General features: G+C 35.6%; 1 protein-coding gene across 1 annotated transcript; it reads left to right on the forward strand.

Moving 5' to 3' along the window:
• The first annotated feature begins 9,557 nt into the window (after positions 1-9,557).
• Positions 9,558-15,213, forward strand: LOC127868088 (uncharacterized). Its single transcript, XM_052409683.1, has 2 exons — positions 9,558-10,381; positions 13,637-15,213. Exon 1 carries the CDS (start codon positions 9,618-9,620, stop codon positions 10,332-10,334), a length of 717 nt encoding a protein of 238 aa, XP_052265643.1. The 5' UTR covers positions 9,558-9,617; the 3' UTR covers positions 10,335-10,381; positions 13,637-15,213.
• Positions 15,214-20,147: the final 4,934 nt, after the last annotated feature.

Raw genomic sequence — 20,147 nt, forward strand, 5'->3', positions numbered from 1 at the left:
TTCCAATATTTTTTTTTATAATTTTTTTTTTTGGGGGGGGGAATATCGACAAAACTGGAAAAGGGGAAGACATTTCCCAAAGTAAGCTTTACATGCGGGCAAAATTGCATCATCTTAAAGAAATATTCTTAGAAGAAGGGGCCTTTCTCTTGGGGGAAGGGGCCTATATAAGGCCCTTGCTCAAGACGGAAACAAAGCCCTGTATAGCCATATGTGTCTTCAGTATATCTAAATAAACACTACATTTATAATTACATTACAATTTAATAAACATACAAATCTTACATGCTAAAGACAGTAGTAATTCAGTATCAACTTAATAAAGAAGTACAGCAGTATTCACAAAGTTAAATCTGTCAATGTATGAATTTGCAAATCTTGCTATAACAACAAAAAAAGCAACAATTGACACCTAAAAAACTATCATCATCAAAATTTCTTGACTTTGGGATTCCCTATAACAACAAACATATTACATTGTACTAAAACAAATTACTCAATTTCATATGAAATCTGAATATCTAAAAATACTTAATGAAAATAATCAACAGCCCAAGTCATGAAAGGGGGCTGCAAGATCATATTACCACTGCACAAATTAATAAATATGAAATGTTGGTTCGATTTGTTGAATTGTCAAAATTAGTGATTTCATTTTTATTCAATGTTTACTTCGATTTTTTTCTTTCACTGCAATAATTGCACCATTAGGTAATTAGCCGGAACAGTTTTCTGGTTTGTCAATACTGGTCAATGAAAAAGAGTTCAAAGAGCAATACTCTGATCATGACACTTTGGAACCTGTTCTATTGTATGTTATCTGTTTATTTATCTGTATCAAGATATCACGTCAAGTCTATAGAAGAAACTTTCATCTCCTACCTGAAAGGAACAAAATACAGAATGTAAATCATATGAAGGCAAAATCACTGAAAACCATTAAAAACAAGCAAATTCGTTGAATTGATATCTCCCGCCAAATAAATTTTGTTTATGGATGGGTATAAAACTAAAAGAAAGGTATATGTGAAGGGTTGTGCCTTTTGTCATTTTGTTTTAACTTATTTGTACCTGTGATGGGTTTGCAGACAATAAAATGTAGATAGTATATTTTTCATGAATCAATTAACATTGACAGTATCATGACAAAAGGAGAAATTGCTTATTATGAGCATTTTCTTAAATAGAAATCATACAAACTGAGTTATTGCCCCGAAAAGTAACAACATACAAAAATAACAAAGGATAATAACTAAAAACTAAGACAGAAGAGGGTTTTGAGCGTTCAATATTAATTTAGCTAACTAATAAAGTAATGCCTTTTCCACGAAAACATTCAATCTTAATGTACACTTACTTTTCAGAGTGTTGCAGAGTGAACACAACATCCACCATGACATACGTGGAAATAACATAAATAAGTTTTAAGGTCTTATATTTGACACTCGGCTAGATAATTAATAACAATTGTGGACAGTTATTACAGAATCCCTTGATGCATAGTAAAGGAATAACTAAATAATGAATAATGGATCCATCATCCATCGACCTTACATGAAGCATTTGTGTAACCTTGACCCTTGATGTGAATCGTATGACCTTACATGAAGTATTATGTGTGACGTTGACCTTAACTCTATACATGAATCTTACATATGAGACACAGCAAGGAAGAAGATGAAGAAGAATTATGAGAGGTTATTACAGAACCAACTGATGCATAGTAAAATAATGGCTAAATAATTAATATTTCTACAAATGTGTGACGTTTGATGTGTGACATTGATTGGGTCAAAATCACAAAGGTCTTTCACTGCCTGATAATTGAGAACAATTACATCAGGACATTTTGAGAATCCATTTTAGTGTGGTATAATCCTTACCAAATAAGGCATATTTTATCAAAATGTGTGATTTTGACCTTTGAGTGTGACTGTGACCATGATCCTAGCAACCTGGATCTTATATTTGACACTCGGCTAGATAATTAATAACAATTGTGGACAGTTATTACAGAATCCCTTGATGCATAGTAAAGGAATAACTAAATAATGAATAATTCATCAAATTTGTGACCTTTGACCTCAATGTATGACCTTGACCTTAGCCCCTAGGATTATGGGTTTTGAATGTGAAGCATCCCCAGATGATTGAGAACAACTGTGACAAGTTTCATGGCTCTGGCTCATGTGGTAATGGAGATAAAGCTTATATTAAAAAGCTTTTTTTCTAAATACAAAGGGCCATAACTCCGTTATTAACAGATGGTGTACAATGCCATTTGGCGCGCATCATCCTTTTATCCGTATATAAACTCATACCAAGTTAAAATGAAATCCGCAAAAGCACTTCCAAGATATAGCTCCGGGCACAAAAGTGCCGGACGGACGGACAACGCAAAAACAATATCCCTCCGCCTATGGCGGGGGATAATTTTGCACAGATAATTTGCATGAATTTCAACAGACAATTGATTCTGGTCGTGTTCAAAGGACATATCTTCCGATTATCAACTCTACTTCTTTCTATGTGCATAGATTCTAGCTCGCTTCTTTGCACGCGACTTGCTGTTACAAGTTTACATAGATCTACATGTAGATCTACTTGTCGCCCTTTCAACACTACAGAAAGTTGTAATCGTTTATCGTTTAATTTTTAAGAAACATTCCGAATGATGTTTATGACCGCGGAAATTTAAAATGGAGCACTTGCCCCCGTATCCCGATCCATTGACTGAATCCGGGTCGGTTCGGTCACTTGTGCCGGAAAAAAACAAACGCATGGGATGACGCGCATCTTTATAAATTTACATCCAGGTAAGTTGTTTGATGACGTCATAATCTTCATCATCATGACGCAGTCGGTTTATAGTACTGACGATGTAGATTTGAAATCTGGCTATTTTGTCAAAACAGATATTATAGATTAAGCTATAATAAGCAGATTTATGTAGCTAGGTCTAACTTTAATTGCCTTATACTCCAGATTGCCGAATTTTATCGATAGAAATTTCTTAACTGTTCTATATATAGATTTAGCGCACTCTACTTTACATATCAAAAATGTACATAGATCTTTTTACACAACTGCCCAACTTCCTTGATGGCTCAGTGGTCTAAGGCGTTGGACTATATTTAATGATCTGACGGTCGCGGGTTGAATCCCACAAGGGTCTATATTTTCTTTTTTTTAAATTAGGGGGTGGCATGATATACACTGTATGCATAGTTTTGCCCTTCTTTTGTCATTTTGAGACAGTCTTCAACTTGGATAAACCTTTTTGTCATAAACCTGCGGTGAAGTCCTTTTAAACAAGATTAAAAAAAAATAATTCACATAGGCCTTCTCTAGATCTGACGAATCTTTGTTTTATTTTTAATGCGGCCAAAACAGGTCCCCTGATAGCGTGCCAAGTATATAAATAGCCCCTTTTTTGGCGTTCCATGTATTATGAATACTAGGCGGCCGGACATCCGAACCACAATAAGCTAACGCCAAACTCCCCTCCCCACCCCAAGGTGCAAATTTAGAGGTACACAGTGCTAACTTTCCCTGTTTATTATGTTTTATAGACTGATTGGTGGCAAGCTAAGAAGATTCGACGCTAATTGGCTCAGAGACTATCCGTGGTTGAAGTACTCGGTGTCTAAGGATGCAGTTATATGGGCCCCGTGTCTCCCGTTTGACAATAAAAGGGTGAACGCTTTAGTTCCACTTCCGTTTCATGACTGGAAAAACTTGTCTACAGTCGTAAAAAGGCATCTCGGCGAAAGCCATAATGACAGCGTCGCCATGTCGGAGAATTTCGTGGACGTTATGGAAGGAACAAATGATGCAATCGTTTTTAAACTTTCTTATTCGGCTAAAGAGACTGTTGAAAGAAAAAGGCACATATTAGGTCAAATAATCAAAGTAATTGTTTTGTTGAGCAAGCAAAGTATAGCCGTCAGGGGTCACATAGAAGATAAAAGTAATCTCATGGCTGTTCTGAAATTGAATGCAGAATCCGACCCTATTCTTGATGACCACCTGAAACATGGCAAAGAAAATGCAAAATATGCAAGTCCAGACATCCAAAATGAGTTGATTGGAGTATGTGCTGATAACGTACGTCAGAGAATCCTTTCTCGTTGCAAAAATTGCTGAATATTTTGCAATTATGGCCGATGAATGCACTGACTGTTCAACAAAAGAACAACTATCAATATGCCTACGTTTTCTGGAACTAAAAGAGGGGAAATATGAGCTACATAAGGAATTATTAGGACTTGTAACGTGCATTTCAATTAGATGAGTGGTTCTTGCGAATATCATATTACAACATCTTCAGGGTTGTGGAATTGACATTATGAAACTTTGAGGCCAATGCTATGACGGCGCAAGCAATATGTCTGGCAAATATAATGGCGCACGAGCAACGAGCATTAATTCAAGAACGTGTTCCTTTTGCAACGTATGTGCATTGCAATTCGCATTGTCTGAACCTAGCTTAAGTCCATATATGTAAACTCCAGTGTGTACGGAATTTTTTGATGAAAACCGTTCAGGATATCGGATTTGCCATCTCCTATTCCGCAAAACGATAAGAAGCGTTCATCTCCGAGCTGTCAGAAGACCAAGTAACATGTGAACAAATGTAAGGTCGTCAGAAGCTGTAGACGCTCTGTGAAACGCGTTGGACGAGCCGGGCAGAAGCACTGACGACGTTCGTAAAGGCTTTCAGGGTTGTGGTCCATTCACTCGAATGATGGTGACGTGAACACGTACGGGCTATACTGAGATTTGAGTTCATCATCACTCTAGTCACCTGTGACCACGTACTCAGCTCTCTCGTTGGACTGACAGCAATACTGCAAGAGGTAAGTTTCTAGCTCAAGTGTTCGAAAAATTGTTTAGCCTACTCCTTTGAGGCCTACTCGACCCCGTCGTCGCGTTGGACAATATAAATCTTTTCGATATATTTGCTTTCAAACTTGGAATTATTCTTCGTCGTCATAAACATAATTACTATAAAGGCCTGGTTACACAGTCAATTAGAGCTTCACTTTTCTGTATTATAATTTATGTAATTCTTTTTGTATCTAATGTAGACATATAATTATGCGTTAACATGCAATGAAAATATACATGTATAAACTCATTGAAATTAGTTTCATAGGAATTTATTGACTTGAATAAATTTCTATATTGATTGATAAGCATTAAATAATAAGAAAATATCATTTTCCGCAATAAGACAACAATTTGATATTCGTTTCCAGGTCGACATAGACTTGATAGAGGCTGTGCGAGAAAGTGGAGTTGTAACAAGCATTCTTCTTGAACGACAAGATGATGCGGTGTTTAATGCGCTCTTCGAGAAAGCTGTCAATAAAGCAGCCGAATTCGATGTTTGTTTACATACCCTTAGTCAATTTTTATTTTGTATAGCGTGCCATTTATCCCGGCTTCGCCATAAGGCCTTTAAGCGAAGTTAATTAACAGCTCCATGTAAAAGTGTAATAAAGGATGTTTTAACGATAGTTAACGATGAACTGTAATCCAAACATTTAGGACAACTATTACAAAGTCCATTTGTATTTGAGTCTTTCTATGATCTATGGACATAAAAAAGTAATTTCACACGTTAGCAGTAAACGATCTAGTTTTAGATCGATGCAAGTGTACCTCGTCAAAATCCCAATCAGCGGAACAGGGCAAACTACGCTTTACGAGATCCGTTGACATACTGGCGGATTTCCTTGGTCACGTCTTTGTCGATCACCTTGTTGAAGAGATCACAGAAAGGTCGCTCATTAACCAGGAAAGGTTCTATGCGCAGCTACTTCTGCCAACAAGATTGGATAACCTGAATGATGAACTGATAAATCAAATCTACACGAGTTATGGAAGCGACATTGATTCCACTAGAGATGCATTTGCGGGCGAAGTTCGGCGTTGGAAGTTTCAGAAGCCGGGCATTCTTATCGATATTCTTATTGTTACACCAAAAGCAGCATACCCGGCTATACCAGTACCAGTAATCCTGCTCACAATGACAGCTACATCCGCCTTGTGTGAGCGTTCCCTCAGTTCTATGCAACGAATCAAAACGTACATGAGAAGCACCATGTCTGGTGAACGGCTGTCTGATTTAGGACTCCTACACATTCACAGGGAAACAGATGTTTCGATCGATGAAATCATCAACACATTTGCATCGGTTAAGTGTAGAGATAATGATTTCATGTAAAGGATGCACTTGTTAGAACAATTAGTGTAATTAGTGTAATAGATCGACTATAAGTAAGTTGTACACTCAACACGTTTCGGTGCCTTTATAGACATGCAGACAGTATTATTGGAAAGAATTCCCATGGTTTGACTTGTGAATAAGTGGAGTGTTACACTTTTAATTAAATGTTTCTCTGTTCCATATTGTTTTATAATTTAGTTCTCTGGTATAAAGATAACACAGTTATCTTTAGTTCTCTGACATTGAGATAAAACAGTAAAATATCAAAGAAAAACAAGCCAACGTCTTATATTTTCTTATCTCATTATTATTGTCTAGTTATGCTTTAAATCTCACCACATGCGTTATATGATTTAAAAATGTTCAGGGGGAGGACCCCCATTTTAATGTATCAAATCCGGGCCTACAGCTTAAAAAATGCTAGCTACGCCTCAGCTTTAATGTCAATTTTTTTTCATTATAAAGAAGTGAAACTATGCAGTCTTCTAGCATTCAACATCCATCATACAACAATTCTCTTGAGTATTATTCTGCGAAGCGTGGTATATGTTATATGAAATAAACATTATTACGTAACATTTATCAGTTCGATACATGTTAGTCAATTACAATAATGTTGTGTTTACACGAGGCTATACGAGGCATTTTGTTTATAAGCAAGAATGCAATGATTTCCATGAGCGCTCTGACAATTTATATTTGAGTATCATTTCTGAATAATTCTCGTTAAGATGATTATTAACGATTGTAGATTATTGCTCATGTTTCTTAATATTATTAAACTAGTTGAATGATGATGGCAATAAACCTTTGTTTTACTTTGTGTCCGTGAATGTAAAATTTAATTGTATAATCGAAATGTAGCGAACGACAAGACTATATAACAAAACAGGCGTTGTATTCATATATCGTGCATGCATGTAAATATACACAGCTCTTATAATTCCTTTATGGTTTTCAATTAGTTTTATTGATTGCTATATCATAGCAGCAAGAACAAGTGTATGTACAATGAAATCTTCATATATACATATATAAAAACAAATGCATAGTTGCTCATTCACCAACATTGACTCATTGTTAATTTCAAGGGACATTAAATTTGGTTGATCTGGATAAAAATGAATACTTGGATATGGCCTATTTCAAAGGTTAAAACCAAAAGAAAGGATTTAAACTTATTATGTTCTGATCTGGTCAACATGTGCATTTCATTAAATCCATGAAGGCATACATATCGGGGGAAGAAAGAGCACTGTAGGGGTGCAAGAGGTTAACCGGTTAACCTACCGAAACGACCAGTTAACCGGTTACATTTTCCGGAAAAGGTTAACATGGAAAAAAATATTTGATTATGTTTTTTTTTCATGGAATAATTCGTATGAGTTTACTTTTTTCGCGTGACATACTGCCAACATGCGCTGGCGACTAGTAAGAACAACATGCCGCACCATCGCCGGTAATAAAGAACGTGTCAACAATCAAAGTAAAAAAGAAATTAATCAATACCTTTGTGATAACAAATAGGGGGTACGTTTTGATAACTGACACTATTGGTCTTTTGACTCGCTAAAATTTAACTAGCGAACTCACTGGGGGCTGACGAGGTATAAGCGTAGTCCGTTTCGCTACGAAGTCGGGTATATGTTTTACTACGAAAACATTGTGTACATACACTACTTAATCAGGTGAGTTTCATCTTTTCTGGTGTTTATGGATTAGAGAACGGAACATCCAGTAATGGTAGGTACTTATTTTCAATAACAAACTAATAACAAATGTGCGTAGTTTCAGCCTGTACATTTATTTTGAGGTAAAATCGAAATATTTGATTTGAAGCAATGCATAAGGTGGTTATTATGTTAAAATAGCCAATTACGGTAACTTAAATCGAATAAAACTACATGTTACTTTGATTCATTGTACATTACACATTTTAAAGTACAAACACGGTTACGAACATGTATTTTAATTATTCAAATGCTTTGTTTCAAAGAAAATTACATGTCGCTTCATGTATAGGTTTCGCACAGAGTATGTATTGGTTGTGCTACGAAGTACAAATATAATGTATAGGTTACTCAACGAAGTCTCTGTATCCTTTTCAGGACATTGGGGTCCTACTTTCCACACCTTACGGCTGTTACAGGTGTTGATTTTACAGGTAAAATCATGTATACGAACATGAAATTCATCTCAAAATTAGTAGGCGATACCCGATTTTCAAGAAAATCGCTTTGACAGATAAAATGTAAAAATGAAAATCCGTATGAGATAAAGAAGGATCGAAGTTGGGACATGGGATTTACTTTGACATAAGCAGAGTTTCGAGATAACATAACGAGCATCGAATGTTATTTAATAAAGAATACCGTATGCTAAAAACCTATCGTCGGTCTCTATCCAAAAGAACGTATAAGCGATTGTCACAAGGTGAAGATGCGTAATTTTTATTGAGACCGACGACAATAAGTTCTCGACTCTCAACTGTCGTCTAATATATATGGATTTTCGATTTTGATCGTTTCCTTTGGCCTAGTCGTGAATTTAATTATATCATAATAATGTGCATTACCATGTCGACTGTGCGCTTCGGATCATGTTGTGTCGTTGTTGTTACTATCTCTTCCTCAAAGGAAACATCCAGCCACTCCATGACTCTGTATTTAAAAAAACATGTTCTTTATTTCGCCTTTGAGAGATAACCAACACGTCCTCTGTGAGAAACGCATACACGCTAAAGCGTTGTCGTAGCGAGGCATATACGTATACTGTCAGAGACATGATCATACGTAATAATACTATTTAGCCTTTATTTCTGACAACTGGGTCACCCTATACATTTCTGAACACACCAGTGGCTTAACGATACACACATCAATATGGAAATTGTGTCAATTAAACATAGTTGTAAACCTTAATTGCATTTTTGTAAAATAAAACTTGACTTCGGTTTGATAAATCAGCGGTAAATTTAATGTTTAACGCATAAACCAGACACATGTTGAGTCATAATTTGATGTAACAGACCTATGAAATGTCATTGTGCTTAAATTCAGAGTTTTGTTATTACAAAAGCATAATCTTACCTGTTTTAAACACAAATTTCCACTAATCCGTTCTTCGATGTCATGTGTAAGTACACAATGTTTTCGTAGTAAAACAAATACCCGACTTCGTAGCGAAACGGACTAATATAATTTTCGATGTTTGAAATTTATTGAATGAGTCGAAAATTACTTTCCCTTCAGTATGAATTTGCCGCTAGAGGCGCTCTAGAAGCACGAGGTTTTCGTGCATGGTTAAAACGTGGTCAGTTTTCGTCATTCAGCTTAGTGAACTCGCACGGTATACATGTTATTTTTCGGCTGGGGTTTACACAATGGACGACATGGAGCGAGCCACGTGTTCGGAAGACATAAATAACAATTTAAAGAAAATTCTGTTTGAATTAAAGAAACAGCAAGTTGATATAACTTCTTTGAAACAGCAAGTTAGTTTACCAGTGTCGTCTAAACAAGACCATAATGACATTAAATGGAAATATGAAGGAAACAAAAAGCAATATGATTTCAATTGTGATGTCCATGAAGGAATCAAGCAATGCATGTGGGCAATTGAAAACCAGAAAAGCGACTACGCAAAGGAAGTTTTATCGGAGGTTGCCAAGAAAATTCACACGAGAAATAAACACATAAGGATAGCGGAAACGTCAGAAGGCGGGTGGGAAACTTTCAAACAGTATGAACAGAACCCCCTCGCGAGTGACTCAGATGACGAGTCGAGAATCAATAGGGCGGATTCTAAAGCTCTAAAGAAAAAGAAGGTTAAGCAGGCGAAGTTAAAGAAAAAGTCAGCCGTCCTGTATGGACACTCGGACGCACTCCGTCAGTTGCTTGAGGGACAGGCAGGAACACGTCCGGCGCCGTACCCGTTACCACAGAGGCCCACACCACCGTCGATTGGTTCTTTTCGTGGCTACTCTGGATGGGGTCCCCAGCTCGGGCCATGCTTCGCGTGTGGACAGGTCGGTCACATCCGGCGGACGTGCCCCACCACCAGAGGGCAGCAAGCGAGCGCTCAGGCCAGGAAGTACTGATGCCACTGAGGCGAGCCCACCCGTGACCGAAAGTGCTGTATTTAAAGATGAGTATTACATTCATGAACAAAATGACAGATTTACTAATGATTATTTTATTTACGAGCAAGGTCAGAAAGACATTATTGTTAAAAATAGATTGAAAGAACATATCCAATTTTGGAAAAACATTGGCGCCAATCAATTTATTATTGATTCTATAGAACACGGTTATAAGATTCCATTTTATTCTTTACCCGAAAGCGTATTGCTTAAAAACAATAAATCAGCACGTGATAATAGGGAGTTTGTAAGGAAAGCAATTACAGATTTGTTAGATCGGGATTTGGTAGAAAAAACAGATGCCACTCCTCGTGTTGTTAATCCACTTTCTGTATCCATTCAAAGTAATGGTAAAAAGCGTCTCATTTTGGATCTGAGATGGGTAAATAAACACGTATGGAAACAATCGGTTAAATATGAGGATTTGAGATTAGGTTTGATGTTTGTTAAAGAAGGGGGATTTATGATAAAGTTTGATATACATTCTGCTTACCATTTTGTGGATATATATCCTGAACATACAACTTACCTTGGGTTTTCGTTTGAAGATGATCATGGTGTATTTAGTTACTTTAGGTTCAAGGTTCTTGCATTCGGGTTGGGTGTAGCACCTTATTTTTTCACTAAGCTTACAATGCCACATACAGCAAAGTGGAGGGGCGAAGGTAAACGAGTTATTATGTTCTTGGATGATGGTTTTGGTACACATGATAATTATGAGGAGACGAAAAAGCTTGCGTCTGATATAAAGCAAGATTTGCTTCTCTCTGGGTTTATCCCTAATGTAGATAAATGTATCTGGGAACCAGTACAGGAAATGGAGTGGCTGGGTGTTAATATTAATATGAGAGAGTTTTCAATAAGAATCCCTGAAAGAAGAATTAGCAAGGCTATGAATACCATCAATAGTTTATTGGGCTCTGTATATTTGCCAGTAAGAAAGGTAGCTAGTTTTATTGGTCAAATTATTTCTATGAGTATTGTAATTGGCCCTGTAGCTCAAATAATGACTAGATATTTGAGTATCGATGTTGCGAAAGAGTGCACGTGGAATGCGTACGTTAAGTTGTCAATCGATAGTGTAGAGCAATTGGCATTTTGGAGAGAAACGCTCATTTTGCTTAACAAAAGATTGCTTGTTGCTACTGGCGCGTGTTCAAAAGTAGTATACAGTGATGCATCTGCTGTGTCTTATGCCGGATATGAGGTAGGGACGGTGAATGGTGTGGCGCATGGGTCATGGTCGTCAGAGGAGACTAAAATGTCTTCTACTAGGCGGGAACTTTGTGGAGTTTATAGACTTTTAAAGTCATTAATTGATGTGCTTGCAAGTCACCGCGTTAAATGGTTTACAGACAATCAGGGAGTTTGTAGTGTTATTAAAAAAGGTTCTATGAAAAAGGATCTACAAGATTTAGCTATCAAAATATTCCAATTAACAGCAAAAAAATTCAATTCATTTAGAAGTTGAATGGATTCCGAGAGAAGAAAACGGTTTGGCAGATTATTTATCTAAGATTGTAGAGACGGATGACTGGGGAATTGGTTTAAATGTATTTGAAATGTTGCAAAGTAAATGGGGCCATTTAGATGTAGATGTTTTTGCGTCAGAACATAATGCTAGAGTTTTAACATTCTTTAGTAGATTTTGGTGCCCTAAATCTGCAGGTATCGATGCATTTACATTTGACTGGAGTATGATTTTTGGGTTGTACGTTCCTCCTGTTACTCTAATTCCCAGAGTTTTGAGTAAAATGGCGTATTGTAAAGCGAAAGGCGTTTTGGTTGTGCCAGAATGGAAATCGGCTAGTTTTTGGCCACTTATATGTGATAATTCTGGCGACTTTAGTGCATTTGTTAAAGATTTTATCTTTTTGCCTACAAATAAAGATTCATATAAACCATGCAGAAATGGTTTAGGAATATTTGGTACAGAAAACCTGCGGTTCAGAATGATTGCTTTTTTCGTTGAGTTTTAAAGGCTCTACTCGTCATGTGTAATTTACCATATCATGAATAAGGTGTTTCCCTATATAACTAATTCTGTTTTTGCCCTAAACTCAAAAGAGGGAGCACGAGGTTTTCGGGAGCACGAGGTTTTCGTGCATGGTTAATGAGTATGCGCTGAGGTGTACAGCGGTTATGGCGCTTGCCATTTTACAGTGACCTGTAACACACAAGGTGTGGGAACGTGAGTGTAAGCACGATACAAGGTGTCGGTATCGGTTGTAGTGGTTGTAATAGAAATTGGAATGTATTTGTCTGTTTTTTAAATGTGTGTGTTTATGTTGATTTTTTTATTAACACGAAGTTGTCGGTTTACATATGTTGTTAATTTTACTCGTGAATGAGTATGCGCTGATGGTTCAGCGGTTAAGGCGCTTGTCTTAATTGAAGCCACAGTGGCTTGTTACACACCAGGTGTGGGAACGTGCGTTTAAGCACGGTGCGACGTGCCGGTATCGGTTGTCGTGGTTGTATTATAAATCAATGCATTTGTCTGTTGTTGTTGTTTTAATGAGTGTGTTAATGTTAAAGTTTTTATAAACACGAATTTGTGTGTTTAAATATGTTGTTAATTTTACTCGTGAATGAGTATGCGCTGATGGTTCAGCGGTTAAGGCGCTTGTCTTAATTGAAGCCACAGTGGCTTGTTACACACCAGGTGTGGGAACGTGCGTTTAAGCACGGTGCGACGTGCCAGTATCGGTTGTCGTGGTTGTATTATAAATTAATGCATTTGTCTGTTGTTGTTGTTTTAATGAGTGTGTTAATGTTAAAGTTTTTATAAACACGAATTTGTGTGTTTAAATATGTTGTTAATTTTACTCGTGAATGAGTATGCGCTGATGGTTCAGCGGTTAAGGCGCTTGTCTTAATTGAAGCCACAGTGGCTTGTTACACACCAGGTGTGGGAACGTGCGTTTAAGCACGGTGCGACGTGCCAGTATCGGTTGTCGTGGTTGTATTATAAATTAATGCATTTGTCTGTTGTTGTTGTTTTAATGAGTGTGTTAATGTTAAAGTTTTTATAAACACGAATTTGTGTGTTTAAATATGTTGTTAATTTTACTCGTGAATGAGAATGCGCTTATGGTTCAGCGGTTAAGGCGCTTGTCTTAATAGAAGCCACAGTGGCTTGTTACACACCAGGTGGGGGAATGTGCGTTTAAGCCGGTATCGGCTGTCGGGTTATTAATATACATTGGGATGTATTAGTTTGTTTTGAACTTTTTATTAACATACATTTGTGTGTTTACATCTGTTTTTTCAGAGACATGCAGATGACATAAACGCGCTGCCTGACGTCTTGGTGGGGGGAGTGTCCTTGCTGCCAGAGTTACTCAAAGAATCAAGAGCTATGAACACATCAGAGGCATACAGAAGGGGGTTTAAAAGGTGGTGTGATTGGGCTTTGAGTAATAACTTAACCAGTGAGGATACTTTTCCCGCCAAGGCGTTTCATGTGGCTTTATATATGACATCTTTAATTCAAACTGCTCAGTCACCAAGTCCTATTGTGAATGCTTTTTATAGTATAACGTGGTATCATGACTTGTTGGACTTACAATCACCAACCGATTCTAATTTAGTTAAAAATGTGTTAGAGGCTGCTAAGAGGAGACTAAGCAAACATTCGAATAGAAAAGAACCAATTTCTGTATCTGTACTTGAACAAGTTTTTCACTGTTTGTATAAAGAAAATAATGTGTTTAATCAAAGGACAATTTGTGCACTGTTACTTTCCTATGCTGCATTTTTAAGAAGTAGTGGGTTGTTGAATTTAAAGAGATGTGATATTATTATTTACCCAATGTATATGAGTATTTTTATTCAGTCATCCAAGACCGACAAGTATCGGGATGGAGCATGGGTGCCTTTAGCTAGAACTGGTACTGTTTTATGCCCAGTAGTTAATCTTGAAAGATATTTTGTGTGGGCTAAGATACCAAGTGATTCAGAATGTTTTGTCTTCTCTCAACTGTCAAAAACAAAAGAAGGTTTTAAACTAAGGCAATGTGATAAACATTTATCATACAGCAATTTAAGAAAACTTTTCATTGATGCTATCAAACCTTTTGTAAGTGATATAAAATGTTATGGTTTACATTCATAGAGATCGGGTGGAGCCACAGCGGCAGCTAACATGGGTATTCCTGACCGTTTGTTTAAGCGTCACGGACGATGGTCCAGTGAGTCCGCGAAGGATGGTTACGTTAAGGATTCGATAGATGACAGGCTAAGGGTGTCTAAGTGTTTAGGTTTGTAATTGTTATAATTATGTAAATATTAAGAACAATTGTTATAATATTTATTTGTTGACAATTATGTTACGTTTAGTAGCCCGTTCTTTTAATTCAGCCGGTATGCGAGTCCCTGCGGCTAGTACCAAAAAACAGAGTTTTTGTTTGTTTGCTATATAGGCAAAGGAGGGATGTAAGGGAAATATAATTTTCTGAAATTTATTGGATGAGTCGAAAATTACTTTCCCTTCAGTATGAATTTGCCGCTAGAGGCGCTCTAGAAGCACGAGGTGTTCGTGCATGGTTAAAACGTGGTCAGTTTTCGTCATTCAGCTTTGGGAACTCGCACGGTTTACATGTTATATTTTTTTTTAAATAATGTGTTAATATTTCATATTATGGAAATTATATATGAAATTGAATAATTGATATATGTATTGAACTAAATTTACATAGAATGTCACTGTATGATGACTGTTAGAAAGATTGTATTATGTGATGTATGTTTGACGTTTTGATGATGGTTATTATGTTAAGTATAATAATAAATGGACAGCCGGTATGCGAGTCCCTGCGGCTAGTACCAAAAAACAGAGTTTTTGTTTGTTTGCTATACAGGCAAAGGAGGGATGTAAGGGAACGCTTATACCTCGTCAGCCCCCAGTGGAACTGCGGTGAGGGGGAACTATTAGCGAAGACGTAATTGACACGTTTATTGAACTCGCGATAAAAAACAGTTGAGACATTTAACGGCTTATTTTAATGTGTTGTTAACCAATATCCAACACTGATTGCTCGCAAATACACCGTGTTTATAAGTAACAATTTTATAAAGAATTGCATTCGTAGTTACAATCTTTACGAGTTAACGTCGTTTTAGTTTATCAAAAATTAATATCATTATGATAATGTACGTCCAACGATTCGACCATTACCGTCCGATGCAAGTTTTATTTAAGAAAGCAAATTATTAACTAATTAAATAATTAAACATCAATTAAAAATATTTTAAAAATAAACCCGTTAAATTTAGTATTTGTGTAATTGCGTAAAATATGCGCGCTAGAGTACGTTAACAAACATACGTAACTATCAGTATTTGAGATCATAATACTTAGTTACTTCGCTATTAAATAAATGTACTGATTATATTAAATGTTCAACTTACATTTCGTTCAAATTTAATTTGCATTTGTGTCCTTTATTTTACGCACATTTTTTTATATTGTATAATGAAAATCAAACGATACAACTTCGGCTACAAACGATAAAATGCAAACAACAAAATATGCAATTATCGAATAAGAAGAGATGCGGATTCGTTGAACACACATAACCCACTTTACGTCGCATTGAAAGGAAAAATACATTTCTATATTAAGCCAATTTGAGTTTCAAAAATTATAACAGAATGCACAAAGGAACACGCCATTTTTGTGAGCGATACGACGCGAACGTAATATAAGCGGCCCCACCAAAACTTAGTTAATAACACGTAAAAATGAACATTGTGTAGTTCTTTAAATGTGTACTCCTATGCATTTACGCAGGAAAAGAAATAGCATACATTAACAAACTTATGAAAATAATGTGTATAGTACATTTTATTACGAAACTGGCATGTTATCAACGCAAGCGATTTCAAATTTCAAATTGCTTTTGTTTCTACAGAGCGGTTCGAGCGGTGTGATATTTTTACGTACTCTATATCATTTTAACTACTTAAGGCATTTCGGTTAACCGGTTAATAACCGGTTACGGAAAAAGGTTAACCGGTTAATGATTTTTGTAACCTCTTGCATCCCTAGTTTTATGCTAAAAAATTACTTTTTGTTTATTACTTATATATGAAAGTGGTAGTATTGGCATTTTTCATTATTATATCTCACTTTAATTCACAATGCTAAACTCCCATAGGCCATCGTGACAAAGAAATACTGTAAGACACAGCGGGAAAAAATTTACTGTCCAAAAAATACTGTCGCCCGCTACCTTGGCAATCACGTGCCACCAGCGGGAAAAAAATTACTGTCCAAAAAATACTGTATCCCGCTGCCTTAGCAATCACGTGCGGAATGTTCGCAAAATTATACTGTCCCATTCGCGCATGCGCAGTACGCAGTTTTGCATGACCGTTGTGTTTGGATAATTAAAATATCGATTGCAGCTGAATCTGTGCTGTAATTATTGCCATTATTTAAGCTTTGACAGGATTCATAAAAAATCAAATTAGTAGACACGCTTACCTCAATCGTAACTTTAATCCAATGCTTAGTTACAACGATATACACTTCCAGTGTCTGTTCTTAAGGTGTTATGCATGACAAACACGCAATCCGAAATACGTTTTGGATTCGTTCGATTCTTTAAAGTCTCTATAACGCTCAAAATCAACGAAAATTTCGTTAAATATTTCGTAAAATAAAGTTAACACCTAAACAATCAGTGTTCCTTATAGCAATAGTCAAAATTTCAACGCTAGATGTGGTATGATTACATAGATTTTTGTAGATACACAATGCTCGTTTTTATTTATTTGTGGCCACAATTAATTCCCGCGAATATATCTATTCATACGACACACGAACACCATTTCAGTGTTCATGTGTCGTATGAATAGATATGCAAAACAATAATAAAAACGAGCATTTTGTATCTACAAACATCTATTTTACCAGACCACATCTGACGTTGAAATTTCGGCAATTGACTTAAGGAACACTGATTTTTTATTGGTTAAGTTAATTTTACGAACAATTGTAAGAAATTTTCGTTGATTTTGAATAGTAATGTTACTTTAAACAAATATTTTACTGTTAAAAAACCAACACGTCCATATTGTTGTCCCAAAATGTTTCGTCGCCGAAATGACGTCACACGAGTACGTAATAAATTGCATATCAAGTGATGAAAATCAAATACGGAAAGCTGGTTCGGTAATATATTTTTAAACAAATAATTGAAGACTAAGAAAATTGATGGGATAAATCGACTTCTAGGTCGGTTCCGAATAAAGCGAAGTTTATTTTGCTCGGCCCGAAAATCTGACCCACTCAACATATTAATGGTTGTTCATTGCTGAATTTAAATACAATTAATGAATATTAAATTTGTTCTTGGTTCATATAAATTGTTCATGTTGGAATAGTTTGTTCGGTATAATAAAATAAATATTACATGTCTGACAGGGTGACAGTAAATTTGTCAACTTTCGGAAAAATGCTGTCAACCTCGGCTTCGCCTTGGTTGACAGTATTTCCTCAAGTTGACAAATTTACTGTCACCCTGTCAGCCATGTAATATTTATATACTGTTGAATTGAGCTGAAAAGAATTAACAGGTCAAAAAAGTTAGTTAAAATGTGGTTACTGATCTACTATCTACAACTCATCTTGCTGCCAGTTGTTTATTAAAAAATATATTTTATATTCGATATTTTACGTGACTCACCCAGTCTTCTAAGCCGAAATGATCCTTTAAACAAAATAATGTCTTTGTGTCGTATGAACGAATCTGAACTGTAACTAAATTTAGGTTCACATCAGTTGTCAAACGAAAGTACGGTTGATATTCAAATGCATTATTTTTCTTTTTCCGGGATATTGTTTTTTAATATATTGATGCTGCATTACCAAATATAAGTGTATATGAAGTGAAAACACCAAAAATAAGCAGCGGTTGCGATAGACACCTATAAACTGTTAGATTCCCATAATATCACTTTAATATCGCATACCATTATCCGAATTATATTTGTTTTTAAATACAAGCAAATTAAAACTAGAATGATTTTACAGTCTCGAAAAGATAGACTTATTTGGCAATTTATTTATTTCTCACTTACTTTATTTAGCGCTGATGGGGTTAAGAACGAGTCTATAAACTGCATTACGCAGCAAAATATCATTTGAAAGCAATCGATGTATTTCTTAATTTGCCGATATGGTTTAATATACGTAACCTTTTTTAAACGAATTTTATGATTTAAGAAACATTTGTTCGTGCAAAAAGTTGGGTATCCTTTGTACAATTGCAAGATCATGAAGCGACCAGGGCTAACACAATGATCTGATGTTATCAACTTGCGAAGACTTAAAAAAATATTCCTATTTAAACAATTAATTTTGTCAATCTAAGTTGAACCAAGTATGAACATTTTACAATTGGTTGAATCAATTAATGTTTTAAAACTATCGGTGAAAATAAATTTATCCCGTATTGCATCGCAACTGTCTGGTCTTATTACCGCATAACATTCCAGTGTCGCGTATAGAGAGAGCGTGCTACCCGAATTCCATTACGTTTAAAACTTGAAAATATAAAGATGATGTAACAATGTTTAAAGGTCAACAGAAGAAATCAGACTAACTGTTCATATTTTATAAAGTAATACCATATTATAACAACAAAGTAAAAAAAAAAAGTTAGAGCTAAAAAACGATGATTTTGATGATCGGGAATATCCGTAACGCGTTCGGCAATTTCCGCCGCTATTTTTCCCCGATGACGTGTGTGCAGCGGTTTATGGACGTTTCGTGCCACTACCAGTTCGTGCCACTGATATTTGTGTGGAAAAGGGGTAGACGTTTCGTCCCACTGATAATATATAGGCGGATAGGTGTGAATAATGCCGTTTAGGTGTGAATGATATTGGGGTGTACATTAATGTAGAAAATTACAACAATGTTAACAATTATAATTATAAATAACAAAAATAAAATGATTTATTGTTAGTATACAAATATGTGTACATAGTTCGTTATGTTCAATAAATATACAACATAAAGTGTTGTTATTTTTTATGCATCATGTGTACCGGGTATGTGTATGTAAAAAAAAAAAAATTTGTGCATAGTTCATTATGTTTAAAAAAAAAATAAAACATGAAGTGCTGTTATTTTTTATGCTTCATGTGTATGCACTATATACATAAATAATAATATAACACAAATGAGCAATAATACATTTTATTCAATAAAGACCTAATAAAATGAAGTTGGTCTTTTACTTGTAGGAAAAGCTTATGCTTTACTTTCGACTCACAAACTATCAATTAGCGGTAAGTGCCTTTAAGTAATTAGCAAACAATGAATTACCGACTCGGACTAATTAGTAAACAACTCACCGCTTTAATGATGATTCAAACTGTGTAATGAATATAATGTTAATTTATTGAAAATGTTTTAATATATTTATGTAATCAATCTAGATATTGTTAAAATGTATGTATGCATTCCCTTTTGATATTGTTAAAGTATAATATAAAAAAGTATAGGAAATCTTGTTTCGTTTCTTGCAATGAATATACCGGTAATGTAAATTTATTGAAAATGTTTGAATATATTTATGTTTTCAATCTAAATATTGTTAATGTATTATAAGAAGCATGTAAATTGACTCTTAAACATTTTTGTTCATGTAATTAAAAACGAGAGCGCCGATGGCGTTAAAAGCTTAGGTGCAAGATACAGGGAAGAATGGCGTCACGTGGTATAATGTAGTTCGATATCGCCATCCGCGAATTTCT

Source organism: Dreissena polymorpha, chromosome 2 (genome assembly GCF_020536995.1).
Source record: "Dreissena polymorpha isolate Duluth1 chromosome 2, UMN_Dpol_1.0, whole genome shotgun sequence".
Lineage (NCBI taxonomy): Eukaryota > Metazoa > Mollusca > Bivalvia > Myida > Dreissenidae > Dreissena > Dreissena polymorpha.